Source organism: Ctenopharyngodon idella, chromosome 1 (assembly GCF_019924925.1).
Source record: "Ctenopharyngodon idella isolate HZGC_01 chromosome 1, HZGC01, whole genome shotgun sequence".
Lineage (NCBI taxonomy): Eukaryota > Metazoa > Chordata > Actinopteri > Cypriniformes > Xenocyprididae > Ctenopharyngodon > Ctenopharyngodon idella.
The window spans coordinates 13,206,393-13,231,375 of record NC_067220.1 but is presented as its reverse complement, the minus strand read 5'-3'; the positions used below and the strand labels follow the sequence as shown (position 1 = coordinate 13,231,375).

General features: G+C 35.4%; 1 protein-coding gene across 12 annotated transcripts in view; it reads left to right on the top strand.

Moving 5' to 3' along the window:
• Positions 1-24,983, top strand: part of dmd (dystrophin) — a 126,166-nt gene that overhangs the window by 88,663 nt on the left and 12,520 nt on the right. For 9 of the 12 annotated variants that reach the window (XR_007930290.1, XM_051894320.1, XM_051894282.1 and 6 more), the window contains 13 exons: positions 5,966-6,027; positions 6,863-6,937; positions 8,347-8,548; positions 10,933-11,018; positions 12,354-12,511; positions 12,804-12,970; positions 16,425-16,536; positions 16,697-16,833; positions 19,082-19,120; positions 21,161-21,226; positions 21,591-21,656; positions 22,215-22,373; positions 24,150-24,393. Coding sequence is in view for 11 of the 12 variants with exons in the window: in XM_051894320.1 (XP_051750280.1) it covers positions 5,966-6,027; positions 6,863-6,937; positions 8,347-8,548; positions 10,933-11,018; positions 12,354-12,511; positions 12,804-12,970; positions 16,425-16,536; positions 16,697-16,833; positions 19,082-19,120; positions 21,161-21,226; positions 21,591-21,656; positions 22,215-22,373; positions 24,150-24,393 (1,573 nt within the window). In the remaining variant the exon portion in view is untranslated. Of the gene's footprint in view, positions 1-1,212; positions 1,432-5,965; positions 6,028-6,862; positions 6,938-8,346; positions 8,549-10,932; positions 11,019-12,353; positions 12,512-12,803; positions 12,971-16,424; positions 16,537-16,696; positions 16,834-19,081; positions 19,121-21,160; positions 21,227-21,590; positions 21,657-22,214; positions 22,374-24,149; positions 24,394-24,983 lie in introns of those variants that run through there. The other 3 variants (XM_051894299.1, XM_051894275.1, XM_051894339.1) reach the window with 2 other exon arrangements.

Here is a 24,983-nt window from a genome sequence, read left to right as displayed (position 1 = left end):
CGGAACGAATAGAGTCTGCGTCCGCAACATCGATAGATTGAAGTGCTCATCCGTGTAAAGACTGCGCACTGTGCACGAGCGCAAAGAAAAAACTGTTGCGCCACTGATAACAGCGGCAACGAGCACTCAACGTGATTTCAAAAATGACACATCCCAGCACCAGATTGCCTATTATTTAACACAAACAAACGAATTGTTAATAAACTAGAGATGTTAATAAACTAGAGATAACCTTAATGTTATGAAGGGACAAGAATACTTTTGTGTGAAAAAACAAAACAAAAATAACAATTTTATTTAACAATTTCTTCTCTACCTTGTCATTCTCCTATGCAGTTTACGTTGAAGACACAATGCAGAGCTTCCGTGATATAGAACCATGGGCGTTAACTCCGAGGAGGCAAGGGAGGCAGTGCCTCCTCAAAACATAGGATGAGAAAATAATCCATATTACAAAAATAAAACAACGCAAATATTACAAATTATGACATTAAAAAGTGTAAACGTCAGTTGTTTTTCTAAATGAACACTGTCCAACAGCGACACCCGCAGGTGAAGTTACAGCGGGAGTCCGCGTCTCTCGTGCCTTCTCCCAGCTCAGAAAATGAAAGTCACGTGAGAGGAGGCGCTGGAGAGTTCGAAAACAGTTTGGCGAATCACACAGGCGCTTTCGAACGTCGAATCGATTTTAGAACATTTCATTCCAGCATTTTTGAAATCAAATGTTGGATTCAGACTTTTTTCCCCTATCACACATATTTAAATCAAGCATGTTGACTGACCATCATAGGCGAAATGTTTTTCTATCTTTTGATTAGAGCATTTTTTCCGTATTTATTTTGCTTCATACTGTAGGTACGTTCAAACGTTTTTGAGCAATTGAAATCATCAGAACGAGCATTTTGTGCATGTTTGGTAATAAGTTTAGATTATCGGTTTGAGCTTTTTGTGACGGAAACGTTCGAACGTTAACAACTTGTCGAATCACACAGGCACTTTCGAATGTAGAATCGATTGTTTAAGCATAAGAGGCACTTTAGAACATTTCATTCAAGCATTTTAGGAATTATTTTTGTTGCGTTCGGACATTTAAACGATTTCCATAAAATGCTCTATTCGAACGCAAGCGATGTCCTAAAATGTTGTCTAGGTAGGTGGTATGCTAGGTTTTGAGGCACAGCCTGTAAGTAAGTGAGCGAGTGAGAGAGAGAAAGGAGTTGGAGGGGGAAGGGAGCAGGAGGAAAAGCTCCGCCTCGTCTGAGCCGCTCTGGCTGAGGGAGATCGCAGGGAAGTCGGATGCTTTTTCCCCTGTAGAGAGGGAACACCGCGGAGGTGATTCGCCCCAAACAACATTGAACCATCGGGATTTTAAAAATTAACACGTTGGATTCGGCGATTATTAAGAGGCGAGATGAGGGAGAACTTGAGAAAGTAAGTGTAATGCAAACACGAATAAATGTCGGCTCGCGCGAGTAGAGGACGCCGAAGGAGTTTTACATTCGCCCATCTGCCGTATAGCCGCTGCTTCTCTTCCTTGCCCGTTTTCCTTACAGTCTAGCAGGTGCTTGTTCGGTTTTTACAGGGAACCAATGTAGCCGGAGATGTCCACGTCTTAGCGACATGCCAGTTCAGCGCTTGATTTGTTTATTTTTCTAATGCCAAACACATCGATAGTTCCTGATGCATCTGCTGTGCCCTTCTTGCAGCATGCAGACTGATAAAACCTAAGGTGGCGTTCGTATTGTCATTTATGTTTTGGAGGTGTATTTCATAGAAATCCTTATGTTGATAGCGAGGCTTGGCCTTAAGGATCGTCCATATTCGTGCGCTTCCCGTAAGTTAACATTATGCCACACACAAGATCACTGTTTTGGTTTTAACCACATACTTACGGCTGCGTTTGCGTTCAACCATAACCAAGATCCACAATTAGAGGTGTCTGCGTGAAGCATGTTTGTGTGGGTACACTGTGCTGTTAGATGCATGCATGTAGGTGGGCATTCTTTTTTCTTGTCCAAACCCACATTACTGCTGTACTTCCGCTCATGCAGTGCCTTGAGATGTGCAGGTATGGAGATCTCAGTGGGAAATTTGCCATCAGGCCATTGGCATGCTCTACTGAGACTACCTGAATCTAGAGGGCGCTGCCAAATACTGACTGTGTCTCAAAGCCTGTAGTGAGCTGCCTGTGATGCCCAGAAATTCTGTGTATGTTGGGGGTTTTCAAACTTTTTGATATCAAAGACCACACCTTCTTAAAAAAAAAAAATTATATATATAGATAGATAGATAGATAGATATAAATGTGTGTGTGTGTGTGTATATGTATGTGTGTGTGTGTGTGTGTATATATATATATATATATATATATATATATATATATATATATATATATATATATATATATATAAATGTGTGTGTGTGTATAATGACGTTTCTTATTGTAATTAAATAGTTGGCTTTTGTTGACTCGTACTAAATTGTTGTTTTTCTTTGTATTAATATATACTGTACCATTGAAATTTGGGGTCAGTACAATTTTTTTTTTTTTTTTTTAATTAATAGTTTAATTCAGAATTAATAATACTTTTAGTGCTCTTATTCAGAGGAAATGCTTTACATTGAACTAAAGTGACCGTAAAGATTTTTGCATTGTTAAATGCTGTTCTTTTCCACAATAAAATATTGTTTTAAATAAATGTATATTCAGTATGTTTTTTGAACACCAAATCAGCATATTAGGTTGATTTCTGAAGGATCACTGAAGACTGGAGTAATGATGCTGAAAATCTGGCTTTGCTATCACCAGAAAAAAATTACATTTTAAAAAAATAAAATAGAAAACAGTTATTTTAAACCTATTCCAGGTTAGCTGATTAACATCCCTAACAAAAAAAAATAAAAAATACTCTGACAGTCCCATGGTAAATGGCATTGGTATTACCATGGTGCTTTTTTGTTAGTATGGTTCCACCACATAATGTTTGCATTTCAGAGACTGATGTTTTAAACTCTCTTTCATACTTTCATTTTGACCCCTCTGACTTTTTCAGATTTTTTTCTTCTAGGAAGAAATGCATGAAAGTTTACTTTCATCTAATTTTTGTTGATGGTTGAAACCCCGGTCTGTGTTTTCCCTACTAAAACACTGTAGGTTCTAGGTATAATTTATAGTTTTGAAGTTTCTCTACCTTATTAGAATTCTGCAGAGCCTCTTGGCTGGCTTAAGCCCAAAATCACAAAAACATCCTGGCCCATAGCAACACTTCAAAACAAGGCATCTCAGTAGTGTAAATTGCATTTCCACTAATGGATTCATTTAGAGCCCTTGTAACAAAACAGGCGCTGTTCTGAATGTAGAAATTTAGATCCACTTCTTTTAAGATTCAAATGAAGAAGACCCAGTACAACAACTTAAATGCTCAAAGTCAAAACTACTCCCATGGTCACATGTAGATTCTAAACCAGTGGTTCCCAACCTTTTTTCCAGGAGACCCCTATTTTAACATTCAAAATCATGAATTACCCCCAAACACACTAGCAGACACCCATTTTATTTACTGACCGGGATTACAAAATCAGCAGAAACACTAAAAAAAATAACATTAACAACGACGGCCGGATTTTATACGAACAAGATCATTGGTTGGGTGACTTATAACATAATGTTATCTACTAACATGAACTACATGTTCAAATAAGGTATTGACAAAAAGTTTTCTAAAATGATAAACCTCACATTTCAGCCTTTAAACCATTTTTAAGAAACGGGATGAGTCAAAATGATAAATTATAGGTTTTTTTAATCAGCTCCATGATTAATTCTGATGCCTTATTATCCAAATTGTTTAGATTTTTAGAATGTACATTAGCTTAGTTTCCATCAACCAGTTAAAATTTACAACGGTGCATAAAAATTTAGTCTGATTTTCACAAACAAAAGCTGCAGACAGCCTGAATGAAAATTGTAAATTGACTCCCTGACAGTAGGTGGCACTTATGGAACAGCAGAAATAGAGCGGTTTTCACATTAATGGCTGTACACAAAGCAGCACTGTGCTTATTAACACTAGACATTACATGGAAGAACAAGCCATCAAAACTTTTCTCAAGGCAGCCAGTTCCCTTCAGAGATACATTCATATAATTAATTCATACTTTAATTCATTTCCCTCAGCACTTGGTTGTAAAGGTTGTAAAACCTCTCAATTATTTCTGGCATGTTTTCACACAAAACAAAACCTATGCTACATGCTGTGCCTGCATGAGACTGTTGCTAACTTTGCTTAATGCTAGACAGTGTTTACAGTGAGTTTTTCAAAATGATGATTAAACTAATGCTTTTGATGGTTTATCCTCAAACCGGTTATTGTTTCATCCCTACTCGTAACCCTCAAACTAAAGTGAGTTACCCCTCCTTTAGCGACTCCCGGGTTGAGAAACACTTATCTAAACAATGGACTCCAAACTATTTATTCATGTAAAATATCAGATAAATTGATTGAGTTTTTGGCAGAGACAAGACTTTTGGTTGTTTAAGGCCTATCAGCTAGAGTTTTTAAATGTTTTCAGTCACTGCCAAATCCACATGCAACCGAAACACTATTAACTGGAATAAGTTGTAGTGAGTTTAATTCTACTGTAATTCAACCATAGATCTCAACATGCCCACAATTCTCTGTGTAACTTGTTTAGTTTTGACACAGAGACAGTTTTAGGAACTTCTGGCATAATGGTGACAATTTAAAAAGGAAAAAAAAAAATCCTATGGGTTAAGTTGCTGGGAAAACTTGACAAAATCTGGTAAAAGTCCCTTATATCTTGTTCATTTTTCACCCAAAAATGAAAAATCTGTCAATTTCTTACCCTCATGTTGTTCCAAACCTGTAGGACGTTTTTCTTCCAACATGAAAAGGTATATTTTTTGGTGAACATTCTGGTCATTATTTTCTATATAATGAAAATGAAAGAAAAATGGGACTCCAAAATCGCTAAAAAAAAAAAGTTGTTTATTTATACGTTTATTTGCCACTGTGTGGGTGTATATATTAGGGCTGTCGAAAATAACGCATTAATCTTCTGCAATTAAAGTCACCATGAAATCAGAATTGACTTTTTTTTTTTAATGGAATATTGCTGTATTTATTATAAACGATTTATCCATGCACATCATTATTTTTTTAAATTCATGTTCATTTTTAAAATCCACTTTTTAAATTCATATATATATATATATATATATATATATATATATATATATATATATATATATATATATATATATATATATAATATACATACACACACACACACACACGTTATATATGGCCTTAAGGATGTCACATTTTATATATATATATATATATATATATATAGGGAACATTGTATGGACCACTTTTGTACTTTTATGATATGTTTATGCTGCCTTTTTAGAGCCTAACAACCACATTTCTTATTTATTTCCTTTATACTATGTATACTATATATAATAATGGCCAGGCCTGGACATCTTTGTAAAATACATTCTTTCTTCCACAAAATAGTCACAAAGGTTTGGAACAATATAAGGATATCATAGACAGCATGTCTAACAAATAGTTACTGTAGTATGTTATTGGCGTGATAGTTCCGCTTTAATGGATGTGTTAAATGTGCTGGAGTATCTTTTGAAAATGGCCTTTATTTGAAGAACATAATTTAGCTATTCTTGAGTTTGAGGACTACAAAGATTTATTGTTGAATGTAAAAAGACTCAAGGCCTGTCAACCACACTTTATCGTTGTGATAATCTATATTACTTTAGATGGAGGACGACACTGTCTCGAGCACTAAATATGAGTCATAAACACATTTATGGATGTTGTATAGCCTTTAGATCCTTTTGTTGGCTTTTGGTATTTATTATAAAGCATGTTTTTCAGAGAGAGGTACTGTTTACTGTAATTCATCATGTCTTTTCTTTCAGTCACCAGACCCAAACAACATGTTGGGACCACCCAAAGATGGCAGAACTGTACCAGTCATTAGGTAGGCCTGATTCAGATCTGATGTGCATGAGTAGAGTAGAGCTGGATGATGTATTGAATATTAATAGCATGCTCATGATTATTTTGCTGGTGACTTTCCAAAGATGGTGCTAAAAATGTTAATGGAGGTCTTAATGTGGCATTTTACTGTATATTAAAATATTTTACTGAAAAAAATGTATATATAGACTGAAAACTGGAGTAATGATGCTGAAAATTCAGCTTTTCCATCATAGGAATAAATCACTTTTTAAAATGTTAAAAAGAAAGCAGGTATTTTAAATTATAACAAAATATATATAGTTCTTACTGTATTTTTGATCCAATTAATGTAGCCTTGGTAAGCATAAGAGACTTCTTTCAAAAACTAAAATTTTAAAATCTTACCAATCCCTTACTAAGTTACACCTGGCAACAGTGTCTGTAAAGTAATGATTTATATAATCACACTTTTTTTTACAAAAATATATTGTTATATAAATATACAAAGATAAATTGTCAAAAAGCTGAAACCTTTTTTTAGCCATATATATCCCAACCCTGCTATGGAGTAGTTACATCTCTCACATTTGCAGTAATCTATGTTGTAGTGTAATTGCCCTTAAGTAAAATGTCAGATAGTTACATGAAACATTTTTCATCAATGGATTAAAAATAGAGAAACTAATTGGATGATACTAGCTTGATGTTTCTGCTGCCTGTTTTTCAGATCCCAACAAATAAGATCAAAATTAGAAATTGTCAGAAGCAGAGATGAGAGGTTTTACTGTGACAGTAATGAAATGTTGCATGAACAGTTTGCTAAAATGAATGTCACATTTTCTCTTGCTAAACAGCGGATCTCAACAACGTACGATTCTCTGCATACAGGACAGCAATGAAGCTCAGACGAATGCAGAAAGCTCTCTGCTGTGAGTCCACACAACTTACTCTTTGCAATCACACAGCACTGTTAATCTTTTTCAGTTTTTCTGAACATTCATTTTACCCATGACAATAAGCTAAAATAGTCTTTATTTTGTCTCAAACCAAGTCTCAGAGAAAATTTTGTGAAGAGAAAGAGTTAGAATTTGCTTCTTTCTCTGTCAGATTTCATAGTAAGTATAAAAAAAATCTAGAATTACTAGTTTCCCAAACATTTTATTACACAAGCAGGTTTCCTAAAGCAAACAGTAGTGTTTATTACTGCTACCAAACCATGAACCTGCTGAGATGAATGAAACTCCAGTTTGTGCTTTGAGGAGAGATGCGCTATAAAATATTGCTTTCGTGGTTTTACTCGTTTCTCATTTTGATCATTTTGATGATATTGATTCTTAAATCCCAAGAATGGATCTTGTAGTCTATGCTGTTTTCAATCAATGCATGAACAAAACTTCACCAAACAATACTTGTAGGGTGCTTCCCATCCAATAAATCGCAATAAGCTTTGCGCTTTGTTACTGTTGTTATTAACCAAAATCTCAGCTTTCAATAACAAAATTAAAAAAAATAAATGCTGTTTTGCCACTCTTTAATGTGACATGATGGATCACTGTAGCACCTCGTTTCAATCGGCATGTGAACCAATCATCTTTACTTCTAGTTATAGCATGAAATAAGCATGAATGAACATCGGAAGGTATGTTAAAAGATACAGTACGACTTATTAAAATTTATTATGTCTCATGTAATCACTCAATCAGTATTTCAAGTGTGGAAAGACGTCAGTAAAACAGCTTGTAAACAATGTCAGGAAAGCCAATCAATGTCCATAAGCTCGATAGTTAGCTAGAAAATTGAATTATAGAGAGGAGACTTTTGATTAAATATATCAACTATATTACATATTCGTTATATTTTTATACTTAACCTGCTCTTCAATATTTAATATATGTTTGAATTAGTCCATCATTAGAACAAGTTTTTTTTTTGACAGCCACCATTTAAATGCTTATATATTTCAAAAAACAAACATAATTATTAAAACATTATTATTACATTATTGTTATAAAAACTGCCTTGTGCAGTTTTAATGTTTGTATTCAGTAGTTAATTTTAACAAATTAATTTTTTTCCTAGAGAAAAAATTGACTTGTACTTTACCTGATATATCAAATGAATCAATATCAAACTGAATCAAATCGCATGCTTATGAATCTGAATCGAATGGTATCATAAAATTTGTGACAATGTCCAGCCTTAATAACTTCTGACCACTCAGAACATCTTAGCAACCCTTTAGCAATGACCTGGGAACCACCCAGATAACCCTAGAAACAGCATAGCAACGCTCTAGCCACTCAGAACACATTATCAAGTTGCTTTTTTGTGTGCACAGTGGATCTTCTGGGCATGTCTGCGGCCTGTGAGGCCTTTGAGCAGCACAGTCTGAAACAGAATGAGCAATTCATGGACATCATGCAGGTGATCAACTGTCTGACCAGCATCTACGACCGTCTGGAGCAGCAGCACAGCAGCCTGGTCAACGTGCCTCTGTGCGTGGACATGTGTCTCAACTGGCTGCTCAACGTTTATGATACGTACGTTAACCTTTTTTTGGTTGTTGTTGTTCTTTTGCATGTTTAAGATGTTATGGGATAGTTCCATGATTTAAAGAAGGTCATATGGGGTTGGAATAACATGAGGGTGAGTAAATGATGAAAGAGTTTTAAATTTGGGGTGAACTAATCCTTTAAATATTAGAACATATGAGTCAGAGAGAATCAAGGAGTTGGACTCAATTGGTACTCAGCATGTTTCTCGGTAGGATTACACTGAGCCATAAATCATGCAGTGTTTGTACATGGAGGTGGTAGATTCCACAGAAGACCCCTGTCTTTCCCCCAAAGTAAACTGAGAGAAAAACGTTAGAGGTCATTTCATTCTACGCCTGCATTTACCTAGATTGCCTTGCAAAGCAGTGTTTTTCTCAGAAGATGGGCTGAAGAAATGCAGTCGTCAAGGCTCCCTTGGGTCCTTAAGTCTTAAATTTTCATTTTTAAATTTGAGGATGAAAAACAGGAATTGCTTTACAGCCTAATAGAAATATTAAACTTCAAAAGACAATGATTTAATTAGATAAACATAAGCACTACTAAAAATACAGAATTATGTTAGACACTTATGCTTGCACTGTCCCTGACTACTTATATTTAAAACGTTTGGAATATTGTATTTAATATGTATTTTATTTTTATTTTATTAATAATAATTAATAAACATGCGCAAATGTGTGACCTTCTGCTAAATTATATGTCTAAACTTTAATTTTGGTTAAACTATACACAATACAAATTGCCGCTATCCACAGTACATATTGTTGCATTTTTGTATTGCGATAGATTTACTTTATTGTATTTAAATTGTAATATGCTGTATTTCATTGTAGGCATGCATATTTTATCTCCCTAATCCTTTTGAATGGGCAACTGGAAGTAGTAAAGCATAGACATTTCAAAATAAGAGTCTCGATATTTCACAAATGTTCCATACAATAAAAATGAATAAATAAATAAATAAAAACTGTTGAGGATAAAGACACAATAAAGCCAATGGCTTATTTCCAGTGTTAACCGCTTGTTAATTAAAAGTCACACATTATGCATTTTTCTATTTAAATTTGTCACTTTTTGAGGGTGAGCAAAAACGCTCTGTTTTTGTGTGTGTCCCTTTAAATGCAAATGAGCTCCTGCTCTCAAAAGGGGGCAGAGTTTCAGGAGCTCATGTTAGCATTTAGCAGCGCCTCACATTACCTTAAGCAGACTCGCTGAAAATGTCAGAAACTTTTCAACCTTTTATGTTCAAATCAGAGTCGGACAATGATGGAGACACTCAAGAAGAAGTGACAACATTTTGAATGCAACAGGACGCTTCTGAACAGTTAGCTGATGAATTTATTTAGCTAATGTGGAGTTAACTATCTTAAAGTCATTGATTAGCATATTCTGTCTTGATAATCTATAAATCGCTCGTGTGGGAACTGTTGTAAGATGCCTGCAGAGTCAGAGAATATATGCTGCATGAAGATAGAACAGGTATAGTTCAGTTTAATTACGGTTATAACTTGTCATTTTGTCATCTTGCTTTTATGACATGCTATTGCATTTGTGTTACGTACTGTAATGCAATAACATGGCCTCACCCCCTTTGTGGCATGTTCTCGGGGGCAGGGTTTATGTAAATTCTTGGGTTAGTGATGTCACCAACCCGATAAGAAGCTTGTTGTAGTCCCTACCAGCTGTTTGTTGTAGTCCTTAAACAGAGAATTCTTTAAAAGACAATATCTCCGTTTGCATTGAACTTTCAGTGCTGTAACTTTGCAGATACTGTTTATGCTCAAGCAGCAACATTACACACTAACTAAAGTTAAAAAAGTGAAATCGCAATGAACCACCCCTTTAAGCACGTTATCATATCAGCAAAATCCAATATAGATCGACCTCTAATTGATATGCATTGATATATTAGTACATAATCCAATTTCAATACATATTAAAAAAAAATAAAACTGTGTTTTAAGTATTAAAAACTTGCAGTTCCCACTTTGCTGATATAAACAGCTTTAAGTCCTCTTTAAATGTGTGCTCCAGCCTGTTTAATAAAGTAAAGCTGAGAAATATGATTAATTTTGATGTTAAGGGTTTGTACTGGTTGGACATACGGTATTAATTTTATTTGTCCAGGTCTTAAAAAAGGTCTTAAATTTGATTTTAAAGAGACCTTGGTTTAACTTTAAAGACAAATTCAGAAGAAATTCTTTGTTTATAAAAGCAAAAACAGTATATTTTTCCAGTGTATGGTACAGAAACAGTTTTTTGTTCCTAATCTCGACTGTTTATCTGCAAAAAAGATTAAAAAAAGAGCAATTGTCGGTCTTGCTTTAGTCATTTGTCACCTTTTTTTTTTTTTTTTTTTCTCCCTGCAGAGGGCGAGCTGGCAAGATTCGTACCCTATCCTTCAAAACAGGAATAATCTGTTTGTGCAAAGCTCATCTTGAAGATAAGTACAGATGTAAGTTTTTCTGCTCATCTTATGTACGTACTTCTTTCTATTTTGTCTCTAAGTCGTAATTAGAACCAAGATATTTGTTCGGTTTACAGAACTGTACTTCTAGCTGTTTACAGCTCTTTCGGGTGTTTGCAGTGTGTTGTAGTGTGTTGTCATTGTTTACTGGTTAATAGCACTGCTGTAAATGCTGTTGTAAAGCTTTGGAATTTGCTCGTTTAAAGTATATAGCACACAGTATAGTTCAACAGCTGGGAGTATTCCAGAAAGCAAGGCTAACTTACTGTCACACATATCCTGAACTCTTGGTTCATGGGGTTTACAACAACCCCATTAGTGGGGGCAACAAAACAACGCAGGTTGCATCGCTTCCGGTTCAGGTCTTTTGTATGTGCTTCATTAAATATAGAGCCATTTTACTAAAGATACCTTCAAAGGAGCGAGCAAAGAGGAGCATGACCGATGTTCATTGTATATATGCAGATTGATTATCTAAAAGTTTTTTTTATTTTTCTTCTTCTCATTAATATTTAGATATTTAAATCAAATAAAATGCCTACAATAAAAAGAGCTAGCTAGGTTGGCTGATTATCTTAAAAGTCCATAAACATAGCCATCAGTTTATACTGCCGCTTAAGTGGATGCGATGAGACCTGTTTTCCCGTTTGTTCACTTGACGTTCTGCATAAAGCCTACAACCCAAACCTTGCTTCCTCTGGATTGACTGAATTTGCTCCCGACCGGGTTTTTGGAGCCGGCATATCCAGAGTATGTTCACAGTGAAAACAAAGACATTCTCAATAGAGTGCCGAATCCAGAAACAGATGCAAAAAAATGCGCGCCATACTTCGTCTTTCTTTTTCTTTTGTTTAATGGAGATTTACATGCTTATTGTATATCGCCACCTACTGGGCAGTTGTGCAATCATTTTTATAATCTTATCTTCAAAGGTGGTTATGTTCAAAGAGTAAGTTACTATGGCTGCTTACTTAACCCTGAAAGTTACCTCCATTTTTGGTACTAAAAGAGGAGGTTATCCGTAAACTCGCCCGGGTATGTCGCATAACCTGCTTTCTGGAATACCCCTCTGCTCAGAAATAAATATTTACTCATGTGGCACCGCAGAGCTGGCATTTACATTTTCGAAAGAAGTCTAATGCTCACCAAGGTTCATTTATTTGAGTAAAAACAGTAATATTGTTAAATATTATAACAATTTAAAATAAAAAAATTGGACGTTTCAGTCATTCAGTGTGGCTCTAAGTTGTTGTTTTTTTTTTCATGATTGTTTTGACTCTTTGTCTCTACCCGTTTCGCTCATAATTTCCTCTTACACTCTAGTTTTATTCAGAGAGGTGGCCAGTGCCACAGGCTTCTGTGACCAGCGGCGCCTCGGCCTCCTTCTGCACGACGCCATTCAGATCCCCAGGCAGCTGGGTGAGGTGGCATCATTTGGAGGGAGCAATATTGAGCCCAGTGTGCGCAGCTGCTTTCAGTTTGTAAGTAACCACTGTCTACATTCATGAACAGATAACTTTAAAGCAGCCATGTAGAATATACACTTTTGTAGCATTTTTTTTTTTCTTTTTTTTTCAAAACAGTGGTACATGCCACCCTATTTTTGTCTTGTTAAATAAGAAACTTCCTTAATTTCATATGGTCTTTTAAACGTTTTAAATTCATTCAAAAGATTTTCACAAATAACTATTCAAAAGCCTGCACAACTGTGTACATTCCCTCAGTCTATTCTGTGTTTTCATCGGTTTTACTTTCTTTTGCTCTGATATGAAGGCCAATAACAAACCAGAGCTAGAAGCTTCAGTCTTCCTGGACTGGATGCGTTTAGAACCTCAGTCGATGGTTTGGCTTCCTGTCCTTCACCGTGTGGCGGCCGCTGAGACAGCAAAGCACCAGGCTAAATGCAACATTTGTAAGGAATGTCCTATTATTGGCTTCAGGTATGGACCTTTTTCTTTAGTGCTATTATTCAGAATGACTGATTTTGCCTCAGGTGCTTTAAAAGTCTCAGCACTTTTTGTGCATTATTAAGCATTGCACCAAACTTCAAGGCAGACGTTGAAAAAGAAGATCTTTGTCTGTGTTTTGAGGCTCAAAAGGCTGCAGTGTTCATTCTCTTCTATTAGAGGTTTTATTGGTGGGAGAACACAGTCTTACTTGAAGTATTTTTAATATATTTGACTTTAAAGTCAACTTGATATCAAAGTGACCTTGTTTGCTTTCTTCCTGCTCTTATTTGTTGGTGTACGTCTTTCAAAAGAGATTTTTGGCTCAGGGTCTGGCTTTGTCTTCTTTTATAGTCTGTGGTTTGATAAGTTGTCTAATACTTATACAGTGTTTGCCTTGTGTTTGTTGTATGAGTTAGGCTGAAAAATCACACTTCTGATGTTGTTTGCGAACAAAATGTTCAGTTTTCCTATTCGTATTATATCATGTAAATGGTTTAATCATTATTAAATTTCAGGGATTGGTTTTAAGGACATTGGGTCTCATTCACTAAGCATGCGTACGCACAAATTTGTACGCATTTTAATCTTAAATACATTTCATCGTATACAGTGATTATGTTGTTTATTGTGAGTATGGCACGCTTGGCATTGCTCGAGTATCAGGCGAGAACGCTTCTTTAAACAGTGGCATGTCTGACAAGAGTGACGTAAGCCTGTTAGGAAAGCGTGCGTGGAAAACCCTTGTATGGACATGGTATATGGTCTTATTTCATTCAAATTACTAACCTCGTGCATGCAGTCGCTCATTTAGAATACTCTAAATTCACTAAAATAAGAATGAGGTTAAGAAAAAATTCATGTGTGTACGCAAGTGTTGTGAATTAGGCGGAGATTTTCCGTGAGAAGTTCTCTTGTGCATACAAATACGAAATAATCCACACAATTGTTAGTGAATGAGACCCATTTTGTTTAATTTAGTACAATTTGCTGTGTTGGGTCACCACTTGGGTCCAATGGAAAATCTGGGCCACTGATTTAAAGCTTAAGTTTGCGTGATTCATTTTTGTAGCACTTAAATATAAAGTTTGAAATCTCCAAAAAAAAAAATTGATAGAAACTGACACAAAAATGTCTTAAAAACATTTTCACTTGGCATTACCCATAGATGTTCTGAGAGAAATATTGTGAAACAGGACTTTGTCTGTTTTATCCTTTGCAATCAGGGATTTTAGTCTATGACTAAAATATTATTCTTTCCTCTCTGTGCCTCTAGTTACACAAGCAGAAGAGAAAAGTTATTGGAGAGATTAAGAAAGATTTGTTCTATTAAAAATAGATTTTTTTTCTCCAGAATAATGTGCACTGATGAATTGTACACAAGATTAGTGGCATTTATGAAAAAGTAAATGGGGTCATTTTTGATGTCATGCCAAAATAAGAAAACTTTTATTAAATCAACCTGTCGTCCAAAATGTCGTTTGAAACTAGGGATGTGCGTATTGACTAAACATTTAAACGGAAATTTTGCAACCGACTAGTCTACACCTCCCCCCGCCCCACCGGTGACTGCATATGCGATCCATTTGAAATAGACTACTTAATCTATGAACAGTCAAATCCCATACTGAATACAGCTAAAAATATGTCAGATACATGCAATGCGCTTGCCTTGCATTATTAAAGCATTTATCATTGTATATTAAAGGATTAGCTTACTTTAGAATTAAAATTTCCTGATATCTTACTCACCCCCATGTCATCCAAGATGTTTGTCTTTCTTTCTTCAGTCGAAAAGAAATTAAGGTTTTTGAGGAAAACATTCCAGGATTTTCCTCTATATAGTGGACTTCAGCAGTTAACAATGGGTTACCAAAGGTCCAAATTGCAGTTTCAGTGCAGCTTCAAAGGGCTCTACACGATCCCAGCCGAGGAATAAGGGTCTTACCTAGTGAAACGATCAGTCAGAAAGATAAAATGACGATGTCAGACGATTTTAAAGTTGAAGGAGAAAATGAGTTTTTCGCCCTACCGCGGTACTTCCGCCTACTTCACGTGTGACCTTTCCAACATGATTATGTAGTGCGTGGAGCATCGCAGAGCTAGTGCAAGACAAGCATTTGTGGTTAAAAAGTATATAATTTTTTATTTATTTATTGTTTTTTAGAAAATGACCAATCATTTCGCTAGATAAGACCCTTATTCCTCAGCTGGGATCGTGTAGAGACCTTTGAAGCTGCACTGAAACTGCAATTTGGACCTTCAACCCGTTGGTAACTGTTGAAGTCCACTATATGGAGAAAAATCCTGTTTATGAGGAAAAATTTTTCATCACCACAGCAACCACATGCGTGTCTGGGTTTGAACGCGCTTCTAAAGTATCTGTACGCATGACGGGCGGCAAAATCGCAAGAAAAGCTTGACTTGTTTTTTAAGCGTATTCTCTTTGTTAGGATGTTGATATAGCAATTGACAGTGTTAAAGTTTCATTCATAATTCTCCTTAAATAAAATTTAATATCGTATTATCCCTCATAACCGGTAGTATAACAAGCCTATAAGCAAGCTTAATTGTTATATTCTAGTTTGACATGACAGAGAAGAAAACTGAAAGGTTTTGTGGAGTCTTTCAAAATACTCCCTCACCTTTGCTCATCTTCTGAGTGGACATTTCTCTCAACACACCGCGAGCACCACAGAGTAAAACCAACGCATGCAAAATCTGAGGTAAAAATTAAATGATTTTGTTTTCTGCTTCAGGTAAATACACTTTTCAAAATAATATATCAATTTTAAAATGTAACTTTAACATGACAGTAATTTAAACGTCGCAGTATCGTTTAATCGACTATTGAAATAGTCTCGCACATCCCTAGCCATATGTCTTGCGCTTCTATTCAATTTTTTGGGCTCATTTAGATTTTTTTTTTTTTTTTTTTTTTTAAGTTCAGTAAAAACTAAATTACAGTAAAAACCATAATATTGTAAAACATTATTACAATTTAAAATTACTGTGTTCTATTTGAATATGTTTTAAAATGTAATTTATTCCTGTGATGGCAAAGCTGGATTTTCAGCATCATCACTCCAGTCAGTGTCACATGATCCTTCAGAAAACATTCTAATATGCTGATTTGCTGCTCAAGAAACATTTCGTATTAGTATCACAGTTGAAAATGGTTGTAATGTGTGTACTAGGTGAGTAAATGCTGACAGAATGTTCTTTTGGTTGAGCCTTCCTTTTAAGTGGTATGTATAAAATCAGACTGTGATATGCTAACTATTAAGAGTAGGTGAGAACAAGGAACATCTCCACCTGGAGGATCAAGATGCAACTACACCTTTCTGGGAAATGATCTTGCATGCATGTCTCTACAGATCCATGATGTTTTGAATGTTTTGCCAGTGACGTTAACACTGATCTTATTGTTTGTGTATGATCTCAACAGGTACCGAAGTTTAAAGCACTTTAACTATGATATCTGCCAAAGCTGCTTCTTTTCTGGCAGAGTGGCCAAAGGTCACAAAATGCAGTACCCTATGGTTGAATATTGCACACCGGTAGGTTGCATCACTGTGTGCTTGGCATATACATTGTAGATTACAGCATTAATTGAATTGTGTTTAGAATTTAGTATCTGGTGTAAATAGGTAGCAGAGTCAACATATTTCAAGATTAAAGTGGAAGTTATGACTTTTTGTGTCTGTCTTTTTACTTCAGACGACGTCCGGAGAGGACGTGAGAGACTTTGCCAAGGTGTTGAAAAACAAGTTTAGGACAAAGCGCTATTTTGCCAAGCATCCTCGCATGGGTTACCTCCCTGTCCAAACCATCCTTGAAGGAGACAACATGGAGACGTGAGAACCGTGATTTTTTTTTTTTTTTTTTTTTTTTTTTTTCGCTTCATTGTGTGTATTACCATCAGCTACTGATTAAGTAGACACGTGTCAGCTGGTAGGGCAGTTATTATAAACAGCATTGTGCGAATCACACTGACTCTAGATACTATCAAGAAAGCAAAATTAAAGTACCCCTATTATGCTATTTTAAAGTTTCCTAATTTTGTTTTGCACTAACTTTCTCATAATGTACATTGCAGCATCACCTCTTTTCTCTCAGTGTCTGAAACAGTTTGATTAAGAATCCAATCTCTCTAAACCCCTCCTTTCAGAGAGCCTGCTCTGCTCTAATTGGTTAGATAGCCTTGTCGGTTGTGATTGGCCTAGTGCTTACAGAACATGAAACATCCATTACCATATCTGAATTTCAGCTCTGGAGGCTTCCTCAGCGCTTGTATACACTGTGATATGAACAGTAACGATGGTGTCGGTTTTTCTGTATCAATTCCAGTGCGAGTCCTCATCCTTTTGAAATGCATGTAAAGTGGATTCTTAGCGCTGAAAACAGTGTCGTCTTGACATGTCGAACCAAACTCTTCCAGGCCTCAGATACAACTACAGTGTTTGAGGGTTAAAGCAGACATTGCTTGCAGGCAGCCAATAAAGACAGTAGGCTGGCATTATGGAAATTTGTTACATTGTTATGTAGGTATGTAACAGGAAGTGAGACTGGAATCGTTGACGACTCGGCAGTTCAGAATCTATTCTTTCTTTTAGGAGACAATAACTTTATTTGTCATGTGCTTTGATCTTTAAAACTTTGCAGACCTTTTACATTCACAAACAGCTGTATTACACACTGTATAAAAGGTAATATTTGAAAATGCATAATAGGGGCACTTTAATGTGTGTAGGTGCGATAATGTAGTGTCAGCCACACACTGGCCACACACTGATCAATGTTATTTTAGTATTATTTATATACTATTATAGCATTTATTCATATTTTGAATTAGCTTTTGTTTTTATATTTGCAGTTCATTTCAAAGTTGTAGTAATTATGTGCTAAAACATTTATTAGTTTATATATATATATATATATATATATATATATATATATATATATATATATATATATATATATATATATATATATATATATAGCTATTTTTTATATTTAGCTATTTTAGTAATTTTAGTATTTCAACTTCAGCTTATTTTATTTCAGTTTATTCCAAGGCAGCATTTCTCATTTTTGCTCAAGTTAAATTTTTTTCTTCTAATATTGATATTTTGGTTTAATTTGTTTTAACAATAACAGCACTGACACATTTCTTAATGATATATTTGCAGCAAGTGCTTTTATTGGACAAACAAACCTAGTCCTGGAAACCAAGACCTATGGATTACACATAGTAATAGACATTGGACAGTTTGAAGTTCGACAGTAAACATCATACATTTTTTGTTGAATTTGTTTTAAAGTACATCTTAGACAGTCTGCTTGGTTGAAAAGGGTTGTCTCATGCCATTTTAAAGAACCTCTGTAATTATAAAAACTACGAATGCACCGCCATAGCGGAACGTTTAAACAGAATATGTTACTTTAAATTCCGAACACTGACATGGAGAAAAAGCTGCGTTCCATCTGACACATTCCTAAATAAAACATTTTAACTTTCTCAAAGCCTACCTATACCTTCTCTTATTTGTAGGCAGTTTGCATATATATAAACAGGTACTAAATGGTCAAACGGTATAATACTGGCATGCCACTAAACAAGACAAATAAAGCTGACTCTGAACTCTTGGTAACCTTAAATTGCAGCTGCAAGAGTTTTGCTTGTATTTTTTCTGCTTTACCGTGTGATTGATCATTACTCGTGTTCACAGTAGGAGTGTTTATGCTGTGGAGTTATTTTTCCCCCTGTAGAGGAGCAGCTGCAAATGTGTGCAGTCTGTCAGACTAATTGTAAAGCAGTGCTAAATGCATACACACATTATTCTTACAACATTAACCTTTTTTTTTTCTTTTTCATTTCAACCCCAACACACAACCAACATTGAATCAAACTATTTCTCAAGCACATTTTTTGGAAGAGAGTTGATTGTGATGTGTATGTTATTGGGCACTGAAAATGCTTTTAGGATTTAACTGTTGTCATATCAGTGGGTTTGTGTGTTTGGTGCTTCTTAACCATGTCACCGTCATGCTTTCAGTGCATCTACTTGTCCTGTCCATCATCTCATCTTTTTTGTCTTGCAGTCCTGTTACACTGATCAACTTCTGGCCTGTTGACCATCCGTGAGTACATCTGCACACAAACACCCTCACACACAAAAAAACATCCACACAAATCTCTTTGAGCACCTGCTTACTGGATCACATGATGCAAACAGTGCCATTTGGTGATTTATCCACAGAATACAAGTGAAAAAAGAAAATTTAGGATTTTTACATCAGTTAAAATGTGACATATAGTGCTAATCTGAAATTGAGTGTATTTGAAATTGAAATGTACACTTTATTGAAATTAAAATTTGAAAGTCTGGTGCTCTTTTTAAATAAATGTAGTTTCTACAGTGACATCAGTAAATGATGATCCTATTGGATGATTCACGTAGATGGGCGTCAGCGCAATGTCCAGGACCAGTGTCATATTGGTCAGCAAATGTAAATGAATCACTCGGACTGGTGTAGATGTTATATCAGATAATTTATCACTTAAAGTACATTGTTTAAATCTTCTACTGATCTGTGTGAAATTATACACAAGTCTCCATTAAACACTCATCTTTCATCGTCAAAATTGTGAGATATTTTGGAACGTGTGTTCATCCCATGGCTTCCACCATTCATCTGCAAGATTAACATGATACAGTGGTTTAGGGTATAAGGTGCTCTTTTAAACATTAATATTATTAATGTTAAGCTACTGGGGGTGATCTACACTGTTACATACACTAATGTTTAAAAATTCGGGGTCAGTAAGATTTTTCTTTCCCACCCCAACCCCTCCCCTTTTTTTTTTTTTTTTTTTTAAAGAAATTAATACTTTTAATTCAGCAAGGGCGCATTAAATTGATCAAAAGTGCGAGTAAAGACATTTATTACTGGGGCCGGGACAATAAATCAGTGCGTTGCGAATCGAGAAATGATTCTGAGATTTTCCGAATGCATCGCGATTCTCTCTTGAATCGATTCTGAGCTTAGTTTTAACAGCAGATGGCACTGTGTGCTTTAGAAACAGCCGTACTCTGCTTGCTTCCAGTTCCTTATCTGCACCACTTGAACCTTCTATAAAATAATCATTCATAAAGTTTGAAAAGGTTGAAGCGAATTACAAGGGTGTTTGCAGTGGGCTGTTTACAAGTATATTCAAGTATATTCTCAGACTCAGCCGAATGCACAAGCACTCTTCAGCGCTCTTCTTCGTGAGCATTTGAGTGTGCGGTTAAAAACTAGCCTAGAGCGGCATCTGCTGTTAAAAACTAAGCTCGGAATCGATTTGAAAGAGAATCGCGATGCATTTAGAAAATCTCAGAATCAATCCACGAATCGCGATTATCCTAGCCCTATTTATTACATTTGTTACTAAATATTTATATTTGTTTCAATGAATCCTGAAAAAAATTGCTTTGATGTAGAATTAATTACATTTTAATGTTTTTTTTTTTTAAGTTATTTTAAATTTAAGCATTTTATAATATTTTTTTACTGTATTTTTAAACAAATAAATGCAGTCTTGTTGAGCATAGGAGACTTCTTTCAAAAACATTTAAAAAATCCTACCAACCCCAAACTTTTGAACACTAGTATGTATCTGCTTTAACCAGGAATGCAGCTCAAAATATTGGGAAAATGTTTTTTTCTTTGACCAAACTGAGCTGAATCAAAAGCTGCAATAAACTATGCACATCTCAAGAGACAGTATGTCATCCTAAAATTATAGTGGAAATAAAATTCCACATGATTGCTATTTAATATAATTGTTTAATATCCTTACATTTGATTTTATCAGAAAAGTGTCTCTATAGTGACCCTGTTGAATACGTGTAGTAATGCTCAGTTTATAAAATGTTGTTCCTCCATCTTATCACTCTTAAAAATAAAGACTCTTACAAGAAGTTCTTTTAAGAACTGTTCACTTAGAGGTTCTTTGGGGAACCCGAAATGGTTCTTCTATGGCATCACTGTGAAAACCCCATTTTAGAATGTTTTTTTTTTTTTTTTTTTTTGGAGAGTGTATAATAATAATAATAATAATAATAATAATGATAATGATGATTCATTTAGTTCTGTTTATCTGTGCTTCCTGACCTTTGGCTCTTCTGTCACTTTAAGGCCGTCATCTTCCCCACAACTCTCCCATGACGACACACACTCACGAATTGAGCATTACGCTAGCAGGTGAGTCTTTTTTGAGCATGGTAATTTTGGTGTTACTATGTAACTGTATATTTAAGAGACCAGACTTGCATTGCATTAGAGCCGGGTAATGTGATGGTGTTTTCGCAACGTTACAAATCTGTCAACCAGTAGAAATTTTGTACCATTTATAACGTGGTTGATACATTTCCGTGGGTATTTTAACCTGGAATATTTCACCAATAATATCAGAATGTTGCTTGCAGAGTTTAGTAACAAACAAAATGCATTTGTGTTAATGTGAAGCATGTAAGCTGGAACAGTGGTGACTTACTGACATGAATGAATGAATGCAACTGCATGAGCTGTTTATGAATGAATACAGAATGATGTTGTGTTTTCACAGGCTAGCTGAAATGGAGAACCGAAATGGCTCATATATGAATGACAATGTATCGCCCAATGAAAGCATGTGAGCTTGCAACTCCTTTACACTCTGCTGTACATAGTATTATACAGTAAATGAATGTAATAGTGTGTGAAAGAACCTAAAACTGATCCACTTACAAATGTCTGAACACCTGCATACATTTAAATGCTTGTGGTTGCATAAAAACCTCCCCTTTTCAACTTAAAATGTGTGTATGAAGTGCATTAACATAATAATAATAATAATAAGTGCATTATAGGAAGAGTTCCTCCAAAAAGGAAGATTATTTACTCATCCTCGTCATTCCAAATTAGTTTTCGTTTTTCGGGGGAATATCAGCTCTTTCCACTCATATACAAAGTGGTGGAGATCAGTAATAAACCCATAATATTAAATCACAATAAAACAATTACATGCAAATGCTCTTATACTGCAGATTTGTGGTTTTTAAACAATAGGATTGTTTTTAGACCAGCTTACTTCTCACAAGCCGATTGAGCTGCTGTATTTTTTAGTTATTAGGAGTTTAAGGCAGCAAATGTTAATTGAAATCTTGAGGAATGGATGTAATGTAGTGAACTGTTGTTGTTGTTATTGTAGGGATGATGAGCATCTGCTGATCCAGCACTACTGCCAGAGTCTGAATCAAGGCTCTCCACTCAGCCAGCCGCAGAGCCCTGCTCAGATCCTCATCTCAATGGAGACTGAAGAGAAGGGAGAGCTTGAGAGAGTGCTCAACGATCTGGAGCAGGAAAACAGGTTTGATTGCATGACCGCGTTCTTTACAATTCAAATGATTGGTTTTAAAATGAAATGCAATGGGCGTAAACTGGACTGTATTCCATCAGCATATGTTTGTCATTACAAACTGCATTTACAGCAATTTTTTAAATCACACATTTTATTAAAAGTGCCATGCTTCAGATCAGTGATTCTCAAATGGTAGGTTGCCAATTGAAAATGTTTTCAGCGAAATGCAATGCTTAATGCAAATAATAAAACCATAAAATCGTGAATAGTTAGGTTAGCAAAATAAACAGGCTGATCAACTTTTACAAGAGAAGACACTTCCCATATCTTTCTATATCAACTCAACTGTATTTTGTAATATTAATCAATTTCAATATTTGATTATACAGTAGTCAACATTTGAAGTGGATCAAAAAAGATCATTAAAGTTGTCCTAAGAAGAAGGTTTTAGGACAACTTTGATGAAAGGTTTTGATCCACTTTAAATGTTGACTACTGAACAGTGGTTCTTAGATCTTGCTAACCAAGTTTACCATCCAAGTCCTACCTAGCACACACGACTCTTCCCACACTGCTGAGTCAAGTATGTGGGCTACACATTTGAGTCTAATATTACACACGGTGAGCTATATTAAAATTGTGAATTTAGATGAGCAAGCAGAAAACTTTATTTAAAAAGTTTTATTTTTGAAAGAAAAAAAAAAAAAACTATTTCAAAAATATTTTTGATATTTTATACTCTACCGTTCAGAAGTTTAAGGGTCAGTAAGGTTTCTTATGCTCACCAAGGATTTATTTAATCAAAAATAGTTTAAAAACTTTTACCTGTTTAAAATGCTTTTCTATTTTAGTGTATTTTAAAATGTAATTTAAAACTGTGAATAAACTGTGAGTAAATCTATTTCATAGAGTAAATTTATTCCTGTAAGCAAATTTTTGTGGAAATAGCAATATAATCTTTTCAGAGTTCTTTGATTAATAAAAAGAATAGGAAAAGTATTTAATGCGTACTTGCTGTATAAAAGTATTATTATTATTATTTTTTTTTTTATTTTTTTTTTTGTCTTTAATTTGTAATCAGCCCAAACTTTTAAATTATGTTTTGCTGGCTGGTGTGGCAACTGGGCCATAAAGCAGTCCATGTGCTGTCCATGCTAACAGCACATGCTTATTTATTTAGTCAGAATCACCCTGTTTCTTAAAGGTGCAATATGTAACTTTTTGGCCCTCAATTTATCTGCACAATAAAATACCTTAGTCACCTATTGAGTAATAAAAATGCCATCTTCAACATTTCAAATCCCTCAGTTCTCGCCATCTCCGAAAAGCCAAGCCAATGTTGATTGATTCCGGTTTTATTACGAGTTCTGTCACATTCTCTTTTTGCCAGCTGACTCTCCTCGGTTTGGTGTTTTTTTTTTTGTTTTTTTTTTTAAAAAGGGGTTATTCTCCTAGAGGTTTGAGATGTCACTCCCACACCATACATGCATCTAAGTAGCCGGAACAATTTTTCTCTATTTACGGATATGACGAGACACACACATGGGCGAGTAACGCATGTACGCAATTTCCCCCTGAAAACCATCCTGACAAGTCTAAAATGTAAACACTTATAATACATTTACCATAGTGAATAGGAGCAAAAACACGTTTTGGAAGAAGGATTAATGATGTATTGACTGTATGTAAAAAAAAATAAAAATAAATTAAAAAAAAGTTACATAGTGCACCTTTAAGTCGCTATTTTCCGGGCTTCTTTCTGAAGTTGTTGTCATTGTTATGCAGGAAGCTGCAGGCAGAGTACGATCGTCTGAAGAAGGCACACGACCACAAGGGGCTGTCGCCGTTGCCCTCACCCCCACAGATGCTGCCGGTCTCGCCCCAGAGTCCTCGCGATGCAGAACTGATCGCAGAGGCCAAACTACTGCGGCAGCACAAGGGACGTTTGGAAGCAAGAATGCAAATCCTGGAGGATCACAACAAACAGCTGGAATCACAGCTCAAACGCCTTAGACAGTTACTTGAGCAGGTGGGTGGTGCATATCCTTAAGATTTTATTGACGCTCATACTCAGTGGCAGTGAATAAACTTTGGAAGTGTTGGTAAAGAAAAAAAACAACCAGTTGTGTCAGCTCCTGTCTTAAGTCTAAATTTGGATTGAGAGTAAATGTTTTTAGATTGCACACTGGTCATTTATAAGGCATCTTTCAAATAGTGTTGTCAAAAATACTGACTTCTGTACCAAGTCGGTACTGAAATTTAAAATTAAAAATGTGACATTACCAGCATTTTCTCCCTAGCATTTTGAGCGCTGTTAAGTGGATTCTTGAACACCTCTGATTGACCATTGTGTTCATACGTTCAACAGATATGTCTGTGTTTGGGTACAATGATCAACGCTTCAAAAACATGTTGTAAATAGACATCTTTGACACTCTTCACTGAGCACTTACACACAGGAGTGTTGTAGCCAATCACTGACATATCTGTTGAGTGCGTGAACGCAGTGACCAATCAGAGGTGTTTAAGAATTCGCTCAACAGCGCTCAAAATGCTAGAGGGAAATACTGGTATCGTCACATTTTAAAATTTCAGTACCAAAGTCAATACTTTTGACAA